At 47.5% G+C, this 14,506-nt stretch overlaps 1 protein-coding gene across 3 annotated transcripts in view; it reads right to left on the bottom strand.

Moving 5' to 3' along the window:
• LOC8024807 (E3 ubiquitin-protein ligase HERC2) overlaps positions 1-14,506 on the bottom strand; it is a 219,161-nt gene that overhangs the window by 104,071 nt on the left and 100,584 nt on the right. For all 3 annotated transcript variants that reach the window (XM_042289815.1, XM_040214461.3, XM_042289816.1), the window contains exons 34-39: positions 10,019-10,194; positions 9,097-9,286; positions 6,231-6,413; positions 2,897-3,108; positions 2,032-2,182; positions 1,645-1,841 (exon numbers count right to left, since the gene is read on the bottom strand). In XM_042289815.1, the coding sequence (XP_042145749.1) occupies positions 1,645-1,841; positions 2,032-2,182; positions 2,897-3,108; positions 6,231-6,413; positions 9,097-9,286; positions 10,019-10,194 (1,109 nt within the window). The remainder of the gene's footprint in view (positions 1-1,644; positions 1,842-2,031; positions 2,183-2,896; positions 3,109-6,230; positions 6,414-9,096; positions 9,287-10,018; positions 10,195-14,506) is intronic.

Raw genomic sequence — 14,506 nt, 5'->3', positions numbered from 1 at the left:
TGAGACGACCTACGTGACGATTGCGTTGGATGTCACGTGGTCTCCGCTGGGCCTTCTTCGAGCACTTGCCAAAGTGGGCCGTTAATAACGAAAAATACAGCCACCAGGCTCAAAATACAAAAGTGTGATTGTCATTTACGAATATTGTGGATCACATTCAACCTATTTTTGAACACGACGGGAATATTTCAAATATTGTTGAAGTATCCCTTTAAGGCCTGCATTGTCGGCAAGACAGTCTCGGGGGAAAGTGAGGACGCCAATGAAGAGGAAATCAAGAAGTGGCTTGATCAAGAGTGGTCCCAGGTTCTCGCCAAGTACGAGCCACACCAGATATGGACGAAACAGGCCTCTTCTGGTTAATCCCCCAAGCGCTGATGGTGCTCCGACTTCAACTGAGGCTGTAGCTGCTTTGGCCCTTCTACGCCGCTACTGCGGCGCAATAGAAGGCCTATCGCTTGTTGATCCTTTAGACTATGTTGAGGACGCCTTAGTTAAGGGGGGACACTGGCTAGAGCTCAAACTTTTTAACTACTCAAGTGATCGGAATGAAATTTGCAGGGGAGATTTAGCTTCAGATGTTGGTGTACTGTGCAAACTTTCAGCTCTCTAGGACAAATTTACATACCTGCATAAGATGCTGTGTCACTTTTCATTAAGAAATCTATGATATGCAAATCAAGCTATTAAGCACCATTTTGACTGCTTGAATATAAAGTGGGGGATATGGGACATCGGGCTATCTAGTTTTAATAACTTAAATGTAAATATTTCAGGAAGAGTTATAACCTCAAACTATGAGATGCATATCTGTCCTCTGTCAATTTTTGAAAACTTGGCTTTTTATCACTGAGGACTTCAACCTAAAAGAAAATAAAGTAGATAGCCCGATTCCTGAGTAAATTTCAGTTCAGAAACATCTTGATTGTGGTATCAGAATACTTTCACCTTCGAACAAAAGATTCCTTCGTATGAAATTTGCAGCAAAAAGTGGAACTGAGAAAAATGCATTCAAACATTGCACTCCTTTACTTTGTTACTGCCTCACACTGTGTTGAAAATATTTTATATCAACATAACTATTTGGCATACGGTTATCAAATTTGGTGTAAGGGTGTATAATTAGTTTCTAAAACTGAAAACCTCAAAATTAAAAAATGAATTTTTTCAAAAAAATTTAAAATTTAGGCCCATGTCCCCCCTTAAACACGCCTTTGCCAACAAGAAGCAGGCTACCCTGCAGCAGTACTTTCAGCCAAAATAAATACTTTGTTTGAAGCTTCAAGTCAGCATTTACTGCACCACAATTGGTTCATTGATTGATTTGTACAGTGGGGCATTCTTTTTTTTTCCCTTATTTTAATTCAGCCTTCGAGTGCGAGATTTCCCAGCTCCCGCAAGCTGAGCGGTGTGCCGTAGCAGACGACACACGGCTGCTCCCGCCTCTGCGGTCGGTCGGCGCGCATGTGCCACCTGTCGGCGCTTCGCAAAGCGCGACGGCCACGCGCTTTTAACAAGTTTTTGACGCGTTTATTATGTGACTTAATATATCGAATTCTGGCTATATCGAACTATTTCGCCATCACCGCGCAGTTCGATATATCAAGAATCGACTGTACAAAATGAAGTAAGAAAGGTAAAAACCTCGGTGGTTGCGGTGGCTGGTTCTTCCACCAGATTCTCCAAGCCAATCTGCAAGTGCCTGTTGATGGGCTGGCTCCAGGACGACACCGCATGGAGCTCCCGGAGTAAAGAGATGCACTCCTCTGCCACGGTGCTGCTGTGAGATGCTGTGAGGGATATCCGTGCGCGACCCCTTTTCCTCCCTTTCCAAGCCAGGTCTGGAAGACAGAAAAAAAATACCACTCAAGATGGACACAATGCAATCTTGCAATCTGCGTCTCTCAACTTTCAAGTTTTGGCTTCACAGACATCACCACTGATGGGCCCCTTAATGGTGACGCCCATTCATAATCTTGAAAGGAAACGGGACTGTAGGGAAGAAAGTGGCAAGACCAAGACTGAACCAACCTGCAATGTGGAGTGTAGGGTCAGCACTGCAGGAGACCAGCACCTTTCCGAGCAGGCCAATCATCTCCTGCACAAATGTGCTCCTCTGCTTGGAGTAGTCCTCGGACGTCCACGTCGGCAGCAACATCTTCAGGAGCCTCAGTGCCTGGATCTAAACATGCAATAAAAAGAACAAAAAATGCCGACTTTGGCAGGCGAATCAATACACTTTCCATTTTTACATTTTTTGTTGTTGAAACAAATTGTGAGAGTCATTCATTCTGTTGCAGGCTATGGGCTCACATCTTCTAGCGTTTTTCTTTCGCATACAGTCACACTTTGGAAACTTGCGTAATGAGCAAAACATCAGCAGGTTCCTTTAATTAAGAGCTCCCCAGCTTTGAAAGAAACCAGCAGTAGGCAGCCATTTAATCATTTTCACTATAGAAGATTTCCCAAAATTGAACAAAAGCTTATGTGCACAATTCTGGCCCGTTGAGAATAATGCGAACCTGAAAAACGATTGCCTTATACTGAAGGATCCGACATGAGAACAAAGAAATTAGAAACAAACCTATCCCAAATTGCAGCCATACTATACTACCAAACAATGACAAAGCATTTCACAACATAGACAGAGATGGCACAAAATACAATCCTTTCTAATGTATAAACCACTTATTTATTTTTTTTTTCGAAATTTCCATTAGTGCATTTTATACAAAGGTGAGACTTATTTACCAACTTTATCGTAAGAATGGCCGTCAGCTTACAGATTGAAAAACACGGTATACGAGTCAATTTTCCCTTAACAAAAGGCCAAAACAACAGGCTGCACTTCCTGCGCATCAGCACAGGGACGTAGGGAGGAGAAGCGAACCCTCACCTGGGTGGGGAGCGTGGAGGGAGACGAGACCGAGAGGCCGGTGTTAGACCTCACGGTCACTCCCGACGCCACCTGGAGCAGCAGGCTAACCCAGGGGGGTGAGCTGAGGGCCCTGCACAGGGCGGGGGTGGCACACGTGCCACGCAGGAACCCCAGTGTCGCCCACTCGTGGTGCTGTTCCTCGAGCAGCCACTTCGGAGCGAGCAGCAGTTCTGCGTGGAGGGTCAAGTCTGTTTCACACATGTGTGGGTGTGACCAACCACGTTGCAACCGCTTGTGTAGAAAAAAATTGCTTCTCTCTTTGGAATTTACCAAAGGCATTTTAAAGGCATAGCATGTATAGGGCCTTTTCATGCTCCTCCTTTTGCAAGCACAGTAAGGAAACCACTGGAAGGCATAAGGCGGGGGTTATGTACATGCACAGGGTGTATCTTTTTAAGGGGGGACATGGGTCTAAGTTTCAGAATTTTTTGAAAAAATACATTTTTAAATTTTGAGGTTTTCGATTTTAGAGACTAATTATACACCCTTACACTAAATTTCATAACCATGTGCCATATAGTTACGTTGATATAAAATATTTTCACCACATTGTAAGGCACTAACAAGGTTAGGAGTTCAATGTTTGAATGCATTTTTCTCAGTACCACTTTTGCGGCAAATTTCATACGAAGGAATCTTTTGTTCGAAGGTAAAATTATTTTGATATCACAATCAAGATGTTTCTGAACTGATATTTACTGGGGAATCGGGCTATCTACTTTATTTTGTTTTAAGTTAAAATCCTCAATGAGAAAAAACTATGTTCTCAAAAATTGACATAGGACAGATATGCATCTTAAATTTTGAGGTAATCACTCTTCCTGAAATATTTACATTTGAGTTTCTAAAACTAGATAGCCCGAAGTCCCACATCCCCCACTTTATATTCAAGCAGTTAAAATGGTGCTTAATAGCTTCATTTGCATATCATAGATTTCTTAATGAAGAGTGACACATTTTGTTATGCAGGTAAGTAAAGTTGTCCTAAAGAGCTGAAAGTTTGCACAGTACACCTACATCTGAAGTTAAATCTCCCCTGCAAACTTTATTTTGATCACTTGAGTAGTTCAGATGTTCAACCTCTAGCCAGTGTCCCCCCTTAAGCATTACACATCTGCTTTGGGGAAGCCATGCTACACTAGTGCAGCTAGGGGGACATAGTATAGGGGGCTAATCGTAACGATCAGTCGGCTAAATAACTAAAACATGTTGATGTTCTAATTATTGAAAATAAACATACCGTTCAAATTACAAACTTGCCGAGTCACCAGAAACCACTAAATCAGTCAATAGTAGGAGGAGCACTATAGTTACTACTCATGCAGCAAAAGCGAGGTCATCGGCACGATAACATGCTCGCACAATTTTTTTTGTCTCTTATCTGCGTTTTCTCACACTAGTGTCAGTCGCACTGTACGAGTGGTAACTTTAGTGCACTAGTGTGCTTCCCACATGCCGTCTTTCTACAATCGACAGATTTAGTGGTTTTCGATGACACTCAGAAAGTTTCTAATTGGAACCATCTGCATATTTTCACTAATTAAAAGTTAATTACCAATTTTAGTTCATTATTTGACTTATTGTGGCCCTGGCCGTATAACTCACCTGCACAAACCTTTCGTAGCTTTTTATAAAGAAAATCTTTTAAGCTAAAAAATTGAACAGCCTCATATTTATCCACAGTAGCAAAGTCGTCGTACAATGGCATTACATTCACACACTGTGGACTGCGTGAACATAAGTGTACAGAACAAAATGGAACTCTCACCATTTCGTTCCAGACGCTTTGTTTCTTTCGTGTTCCGAAGCGCGTGAAAACGAGTCTCCCGGCACGAGCTCTGGGCATTGGCAGCGCTACGACGGCTTTTTGTTATCGGCCATTTCTTTCCAGAGAGCGTGTGCAGTGGGCATCGGGTATTACGGAAACTCTAAGTATTGAGAGTGTTCTAAACGCTGTCGCATAGCTCGGTGGCAATGCCTCCGCTTCACGCAGCGGATCCAGGTTTGATTTCCGTGGGCCATGGGCAATCTTTTTCGAGGACATGAAAACACTGACTATGGACGCCCTACATCGCCAACTACATATCAACAATGACAACAATTATTACCATCAACAACTACAACATCAACAACGGACGTCATTTCCTGTGGTGAGAAGGGCCCATAAGAGCCAATGCTGCATAAAGCCATCACAATGTCAAGGGACCATGACATCATGGTGCTAAGCGACATCCAGGTTGCTCATGACGTCACAATGTTACGTCGCGATGTCAACTGACGTCGCATGACCTTATGGTGTCGCCCAACATGACGCGACTGCGTGACGTCGCAAAATTACGTCACACCACGCGCCACCACGACGTCGCAGAAGACCTCTAAAGGTTACGCATTTTGAGTGCTTTAGCATTTGCGGCAGGTAGCCTCGATAACGTCACGCTACCACTCGACATCATTGAGGCCACGTGCCACGAACACAAAATCCCTGGCCCTATAAGTGCTACGCATTTAAAAAAACATTTTTTCCTTCGAGTCGGGTAAAGCTTGTATTTTCATACTTCCAAATAATTTCAACCGGTCCGGTATCAAACTGAAGACGAGTTCACTTGCCCAAGCAAACAATTAAACTCATTAACTCAATCATGCTGACAAAGGAACATACAATGTGGCCTGTGCGGCGCACAGGACACTAGCACAAAGAACACTCTGTGCGTGTTTTTTTTTATTGTGCACAGCAGATGCTACCTTACATGACTCTTGCGCGACGTCGAGGTGGCAACGAAGTGAGCAGTCACACGCTATACCGTCGCACCGTTCTTGCCGGCACGTTTTTCCGGGAGCCCAATCTTTAGAGCAGCTGTGCTGCGCAGCTCAGTGGTTATAATATCCGACTGCCACCGCACTGACCCGGATTCCACGTACATACTTTATATATAACCTCAACTTGTTTGTGACCCTCGTCCACATTGTTCGTTCACGACGCTCATTCCTGGTGTCTGTTCAAGACGCTTGTTCATGACAATCTCCTCGTAGGAAATGACTCGTAAAACACATTCTGCGTCAATAAATGCGCTACCTATGGGCAGTTCGAGAGTAAATTGTAAAGAAACTGGCTTCTGCGGAAAGGCCAAGCTCACCAACCTGTGAATACTTGAAAGGATAAAATACTGAGGACAGGGACAGAAACTGGACTTCTTTCAAAAAGAAGTCCTGTTTCCGTCCCCGTCCTCAATGTTTTATCCTGTCAAGTATTCGTATCTGTTCACCAACACGCTCGTTTTCAATTATTACTCACCAAAGTGGCCAGCCTGCCCCGAGGTCACAATGGACCTCAGGAGCCCAGACATGACAGCCATGGCCTTGGGTCGGACAGAGTCGGAGTGAAGTCCGAGAGACACGGACAGCGAGCGAAGGAGGGTGTAGCACGCCTGCTGCAGGAGCACCGAGGGATGCTGGCCAGTGGGTACCGTCGTCGTTGCTGCATATATCAAAGGATAGGTCGGGTGAGTTACCGCTTAAATGGGTCTAGTTGTAGGGTATTCACGCCAGAGAGAAATATGCCCCTTTGCTCCGCGGAGTGTGCAGTGCGTGATACCGACGCCGCTCCGTTCTGAGGCGGCGCGGTGATGTCGAGCTCGGCGACGGAGGCGCGGGGGAACTGCTCAAAAGGTACAAACGCTCCTGGACTCCGACACTGGCTCCGCTTTGGAGGAGAGGGAGGAGATGTGCCTCGCCGGCTGATGTCATGCAGCTCCGTCCTGGGGTTTCACCCTTATGTGAATACCGCATTAACAAGAAAACAGAAATGAACTTACACGTGAAAGAAACTGGCTGTCTCCTTGGCATTTCCCAAAGGCATTCTAAATACCTAGCACATATAAGGCCTCTTTGCACTCCTCCTCTTTGGCCATAGTAAGAGGGGACTCGAGGTAATATTGTGAGGGTTTTGTGAATACATAAAGCCGTCGCAGTGTCACGTGACATCCACGTGGTAGGACGTGATGTGTGAAATCAAGTAATGTCGCGTGACATCATTAAGTCACGTGACACTGTAACGTCAATGAGGCTATGTGTCACGAACACAAAATCCCTGTGGCTGGACCATGCTATGCATTTAAGAAATACAGAAAGAGAAAAATGTACAACTGTAAAACTGTAGTTGGAGAATATGAGACGGTTAGTTCCTACGTCCTTCTGGCTACTCTCAAATCGGACTAGTATGAATACTTCACAAAGCGTACAGCCAAGGGAAGACTGCGACTGCTTAAAACAACTGCCGATCCCTTTTCATGTCCGAGGCGCTGTGCACTCTGCTGCTCTAAGAACCTACACATAACCATTCTCCATCATCATTCAAAATATGGCAAAGGTGCAAAGGTTATTGTATTAACACAATTGTAAGTCGACCCCCCCCCAACAATGCACATCAGAAAAAAAAATTTTTAGATGCGCATTTTACTGCAGACACGGGAGAACGGCAAAGTACCTGTTTCGAAAGCCGAGCCTCCAACACGCGATTGATGCCTTCTGGCGTGCTTTGGCTGTGCATGCACGCACGAGGTGCATGATATAACCAGGCGTTATCGAAACTAGGAAGTTCACGATGGAGGCGGGACAACTGAAGCTGCTCACTGTCGTTCTCACTCCGTCCAAGACTAGACTACAACTCTTCCGCACTGGTGATGTCAGTCTCGTCGTCATCACCGCTCATTATCGTCGTCCAACGAAATCTTGCACTTCGCAAATGACACGATCAAGCGCATCTTCCGCGCTTGTTCGGCGATCGCGTTGGACGTCACGGGTAGGGACCGATTGCACACTTCTGCGGCGTACATTGCAAGCCTGACTTCCAACTCCGGAACCAGACTTTGGCCTACGGAAGCCTCTTTGTTTGCCGTCACAATTTAAGATCCTGCGCCACTGCAGACTCCACTGGAGCATCACCCGCTCCGACGGGTCGAACTTGCGTCCAACAGCGCAGTTGTTGATTACTTCTGAGTGAAGAATGGCCATAAACGAGCACCGAAAACCTAAACTGCCCGGATCACGCGTGTCAATACGAAAAAACATAGCGCTCCAGCATGATCTCGTCACTCGAACAAACAATGTGCTACCGTGTGCGAAAAACTGCAAAGAGAAGCCACGGGGTGAGTGAGCTGTGAGGTTGTTTCAGCGGCCTCCGGAGTGGCTCTTGCAAGAAGTGCCGCCACCCCCCGCGAGCCGGGTGCGCCGTTCTCCGGCTTATATTCGGGTTAATTTGCCAATCGCTGTCAATAATACTCGTTCGCACAAATAAAAAAATAAATAATTTGTAAAATAAGCACATAGAATAGTGCAATGCTAGAGGTACAGCTGGCTTAACTCGTAACAAGCCGGGGTGTTCATGATATCGCGATTGTTTGGTTTTTGCCGGAGGTGGAATGCTTTGGTTCGATTATAAGTCGACCCCCAAAATTAAAAAAAAGGGTCAACCTACATTCGTGTAAATACGACAGATTTTCACGTAATGTCACAATTTTCCTGCCAGATTTAGCAGGAAAATGCAACACGTAACAGTGTCAGGTGACGTCATTAGACACGACGTCAAAATTTCTCCACTAAATTTAGTGAAGGCTTCACACAACATCATCACTGTCCCGTGATGCCATGTGACATCACAATTTTCTTGTTAGATTTAGCGGGGAAACACTCCACGTTAAGTCACGTGATGCGACGTGACGTTGCGTGATGTTATACGACGTGTTTGTTAAATTTAGTATTTTTTCCTAAAATTTACTAAACAGACACTTTAGTAACATCAAATTGTCACAAGACACTAAGATTCTCTGCTAAATGTAGAGGGAAGCACTTTCAGTTAGATTTAGCGGGCCCCACCATACATACCCCGGAATCCGCCGTGATACCTCGCCAAGAATGGATGTCGGTGTAAAAGTGGCCGTCAATCGCGAACGAATCGGCGAGTGTTCCATAAAACTGCCATACTGCACAACAGCGAGCGCTCATGCCGAGCTGCTAGATCCTGTACCCAGGTGCACGAAGTTCACGGGCAACATCCAGACAGAAATACAAAACAAAACGTTGGCGGCTCCTGCAGAGCCCGCTGCTATGTACGCGCCGTTTGAGGTGACTCCGGCACGGCCCCTTGGAAAGGCGGCACTCGCCTTCTTCGTCCTCGGAGTCCGAGCTCGACTCCAGCCGGGGCTCGGGGGGCAGCTGTGCCATCCTGAGGTCGTACTTCCCCTCCTTGCCCATGCGGTAGGAGTTGGTGGACCCATTGTCCCACTGGACCCGGATCCAGCCGTCCTCGCCGAGTTCCCCGATCACCCTGCCCTCGCCGGGGGCGGGACCGTCCTGCGAGCAAAGTGTCTCACCTTCCTGAAGTGAGGTGCCTTGGACGGCTGCCACTGGCCTCTTTTTCCAACGTTTCTCATTGCCTTTCGGCTTGCCTTGGCTGCGCACACAAGGCTCACGAAAAGTGCAGCTTCTCGTGAGCTGCGCATCTCGCCAAGGTTAGCAGCTTGCGCTGGAGGCGGCACAACACTCCTCCGTGTCCTTCTCCTTTTGTCGGCAATAATAGTCGGTGCCTCTGGTTGGCCAGAAACTGTCTCTTTGGCGCTTTCCAAATGCGTCCTAAACGCGTGGCATCAGAACGCCTCCCCTCACACCCACCAGAAAACATGGTCTGTCGCGCGCATCACACGCCACTTTGAACAAACTGCCTGCAGACTGGCGCTCGGACTGCCGGTGGGGGCTGCCGCGTGACGGCGACCGGTTGAGTCGTCGCCGGGCTCGGCGCCCTGCGCCGCCCCAGTGGCGCGCAAAGCCCGCAGGCACAAGCCTTCGCAGTACGTATTGCCCGCCTCGCTGCCGCTGAGCGCGCACCGAGGGAAGTTTTTGCTCCAAGAACGGTCGCCAGTCACACGCAGAATGAGCGATCCGCGACTGTGAGCTCCACGCTGCATGTTCTATTGAGGTTACGCCCTACACTCAAACATGAAAGTGCCTAGAGCTGGCCCCAGAAATGCGAAGCGCCTAAAAATCTAATCTCGGCCCCCAGAAAAACGAAATGGCATGGCACGTTACCTGGTCTCCCCACTTCCAGTCGGCTCCGCGGATGACCCTGGTGCCGATCTTCATCATGGCTGCCAGCTCCGGGCCGCTCGGAACGGGCGCGAGCGGCTGCGGTTTGCGCACGGTCTCCTCCAGGACGGCGTAGAGCCCCGCATTTTTCTCGCGCGGGGTTCGAGTGGGCCTGGGACCTGCGAGAACCAAATTGCGGCATTTCCCGCAACCGCGCGCTGTTGCGCGTATCCTTAAATTGGGTTTCTAGAAACACGAGATTCTCCAGAGGACCCTTCTGGGTACTGCACTGGCTGAATTTCTAATCTACAGCGGAGACGCCTGAAGACAATGGGGGCCAACTAAAATTTCCAGCCGTTTATACATATGCGCAACACAATTACCATATTTTCCGTTCTATAAGTAGCACCGTCGCATAAGTCACACGCCTCTATAGATGGCCGTTTCCACAAAGAAGCTGGTAAGTATATGAGTCGCAAATAGTAATGGGGCAACGGAAGAAATGGCATGTGAAGTCGCTGAGGCCGCAGATCTACGTTGCCTCGTTTCAGACTACCTTCAGAGTGCCAGAAGAGCAGGGCGTCGGCACGTGTTCTGCCAGTCCTTCTCCGTCGTAAATGTCAATACAGCCTACATCTTGTGCAATTAGGGTACACACTTATTAAAAATATTACAGGAGGGCACTCAAGACTGCTTATGTGTAGGAAGGCGATGCCCTAAACATCGAGGATGATGCCGAGGACGATCTTTCGGACGACGTCAAGGATGACGTCCAAGAGGAGGATGCCAAGAATGACCTCAAGGACGACCATAAGGATGACGTTGAGAATGACACCTAGATGATGACGTTGAGAACAATGCCTAGAGGAGGACACTTAAAGGCCGATGACCAGACTTGAGATTCTGCAAGGCAGAAGATCCTCCTCACCATGGGAGAGGAGGAAACAGGCAACGGTGGACAGGGCAGAAGAAGGAGAGGAGGAAGGAAGAGAAAAGTGGAAAGCATGAACTGGTCGCTGGTCTTTAAAGGGGAACTGCAAAGAAAAAAAGTGTATTTTTAAACAGCCTAATTGAAACAAGCATGTCACAAAACAATTTTTCCAGCAAAAACAAACATGTTTTTACAGCAATATTTATTGCGCGGGACTGATTTTAGTTTGCGGCTATTTCGTCCGTTCTAAATCGAGTGCCACAAAGTTGGTATTACACGTCATGTAGTGGCTGCTCCATGTCACAGAGTGACGTACAGTGTAGACCGCATATAACGTATGTCTCGGGAGTCACGAAAATCCGCACTATAAGCGGTACCGCACTATAACCAAAACATCAATTTTTAAGGCCAAAATACATGCCATGAGACAACTTACCATTGTAAAACGATTTATTTTATATTAGATGAAAAAATAAGCTTAGTTTGAGGAAAGTCTTTATTTCAATAGACTAGTACAGTTATGTCTCAAGTGTGTCACACATTTTAAAAGAAATTAGCGGCTTTTGCCTGGCACAGCCTTTTAACGGCGTCGCGGGTTGCGGACGGACGTTGCGAGCGTTCAGGATTGCTAACCCTAATCACTTTTCTCCGGAGATGAAAACGCGTGAAAATTCGCATCCTTTATACGGTACGCGCCAGTAATACCTTGAACTTGAGCACACGCATGAAATGCGCCAAATAAGAAATCCGGGCGATGTTCGAGGACACAAATGCTTAGAAATCACCCCTGTAGTCGAAGTAAACAAACTTGACGACACGGGCGTTTCTGCCGTCTTGAGAGCGCCGCCACGACATCGCCGCACGAGTAGGTGGATCTTCCCTTCTAGTACGTGCTGGGTTATCATAGCGACACACAACGAAAATTCAGAGTCAAGGATAGCGCTTTTACGCAGAACGATGAGATGCACGCCGTCTACGACGACGATCACAACCGACGCCATGTTTGCGGAATAGAAGCAGCCGGCCTGCGACCGGCACAACCGGCATGCAACGCGCGCGAACACTTCTCCTCAACCTGCGATTGGTCTGTCGTTGCGGTTGTTTGTTTCATTGTTTCCAACGCAGCGGAGGGACGCACGTATGTGAACGACTCGTGCGTGCGTCCCTCCGTCGCTATGGCAACTGAAGCCTCTCTTTTCGCTTTTTTTTTTTTTGTGTTTGTTTCACTTTGTGTTTGTCTGTCCTTTCTCGTCGCTTCTCCCCGCGTTTTCGAGCAACCTCCTTGCCCCGCAAGTGCAGCTTGTGGCTCGCACCGTCATCGCCGTTATCTAGTGTCGCACAGGGAAGCGAGCTCGCTGCTCCGGTCGTCGGCGCGGTCGGCGGGCTGTGCCAAAAACCGCACTATAACCGGTATTTCCCTTCGCGCGCCTGCATTTAAAGCGGTATGTAATTACATGGAGTTCTATGGGAGGTGAACCGGTGGTTTAAAAAAACAGCGTTATACCCGGTCCTGCACTATACACTCCGTGCGACGCGACTGGCGCGCCGCCGCGCGGCCGGTACCGAAAGTAGGCTGTGAGAAGCCCAGGGAAAACGAAACCGAAACCACGCCACGTACGTTGGCACGCATTGAAGTCGGAGTGGTGCGGTTGCGCTGGGTTCACAGCATGAAGTGCTGCCTGTGCTGCGTCATTAAGTGCTTCAATAGTTATGCGTCGTATCTCGTGGAGACAAAGTTTCACAGTTTTTCACCTCGCCGATGTTTTATGGGACAGCGACAACGATGGAGTCGTGCCGTGCGACGCGAGAAATTTGATCTCCCGATCATGTCTGCCACTGTGTCGGCACGGCTGACATATTCTACACTGCCTCTTTGCGCTCTGCGTTTGTTTTCGTACCAGTAACGCCTACATGTGTCAGCGCCGATGGGACGAACCGAAATGCCATCCCACACTCGCAGGTATGCAGTGCCAATTTCGTTGGAGGAATTCCCTCCAAAGAAGTTTCGCCCCTATCGTACGTGTCGATGATATTTCCGGACAAGTATGGCACGCAATCTGTACTTCATGAAGAAAGATTCGAACGGTAAAAAAAGTGACAAATATAAATCTAAAGAAAACAACAATGAAACTCGGAATCACTGGAGAATGGACGTTTGAGTATGGAAGTTTATGTGGTGTGCTTTCTTTCTTGATCAGCCTCCTTTTGGATGTGGAAACACTGACATCCCGAGTTCTGTAGACAGCAATTTTTTTTCTCGGCTTTAGAACCTCCTATCGCAAAGTGGTTCGAACTGAAGTACCGTCCACTAGTCCCTTCCTACCTGTAAAGTGTGCACCTCCCGCGATGAGTGGTATTATCTGACAGCCTTTGACGGTCAAAGCCAGTTCCTACTTAGTTACGCCGCCCAAACTAAATTTCCACCTGGTTTCACTATGCCAACTCTTTTTGTTATAAGTGTTATGCCAAGTGACGGTCATGTCAAAGTACCTGTGCGCCGAAAATCAGCACCTTGCACAACAGGTTATTACACAACAGCTGACCGCAAAAGCCCTTGGCGGCCAAACCGCGTTTTGGCCGACAACTTTGTTTTCTCGGCTTTGGAAACACCTTTCGTAAAGTTGTTTCAATTGGAAGTACAGTCCACTAGTCCCTTCCTACCTCTAAAGTCTCCACCTCCCCCGACCAGTGGTATTCTCTTGACAGCCTTTTCATGGTCAAAACTGGTTCCCATTGAGTTACGCCGCCCAAACCAAATTTTCACCTAGTTTCCCTATGACACTGTTTTTTGTATAATAAGTGCTGTGTCATGTTACTGCCAAGTCCAAGCACCTGTGTGCCCAAATCTGCACTTTGCACAGCCCGCTATAACACAACATTTTGGGTCCAATATTGGATATCCCGAACAGCTGTATTTCTTTATTCGTTAGAAACCTAACTTTCACATCTGCTGTTTTAAAGAAACTTGGCACTCGTCGTGCACAAGTTTCGTGAACATCTCACTCGCCTCCAAATATCATCGTTAAAACAGTCCTAGGTTTACAGCGACGAGCGAAATAATTTCCCACTCGCAGCAATTAAGGTGGCGGCCGTCTTGTTTTTCGGAAAATTGCTCCAACTCCTTTTTCGGCCGCAACTAGAGAAATTATCCTTAATAACGACTCAAACGCAATATATAAGAAGTGGAGAACAGCTAAATGCCTTTCTGCCCCAGCACTCATGCAACGTCACCCTCAACTTATCGGCTCAAAAAGCAAAAGTTTCGTCCGTGAGCGCTTCCGCCACCACAGCTTGGCATGCGAAAAGGCGCCGCAGGCTGCTGAACGCGCCTCACAGTCGAACGCCAGCTCCTCCGCTAGCGGCGCTGCGCGCGTTTTTCAAAGCGCCCCCTATAGTTCCCGCACGGAGCGTATAAGCGGTTACGTTGTAAGTGGTCTATACTGTATCACAGCCACTCCGCGCGCGTTGAAAGAGCGCGAGTTTCAAATGTGGAGAGGTTGTGACTCCGACTAAATTATGTCCTGTGGCATAAATATTGCTAAAAAAAAATTTGTTTTTTC

The sequence above is a fragment of the Ixodes scapularis genome, unplaced genomic scaffold (genome assembly GCF_016920785.2).
Source record: "Ixodes scapularis isolate PalLabHiFi unplaced genomic scaffold, ASM1692078v2 PGA_scaffold13__105_contigs__length_92229423, whole genome shotgun sequence".
Classification (NCBI taxonomy): domain Eukaryota; kingdom Metazoa; phylum Arthropoda; class Arachnida; order Ixodida; family Ixodidae; genus Ixodes; species Ixodes scapularis.
Note: the sequence above shows the minus strand (reverse complement) of the source record. Positions and strands in the feature narration are given on the sequence as shown.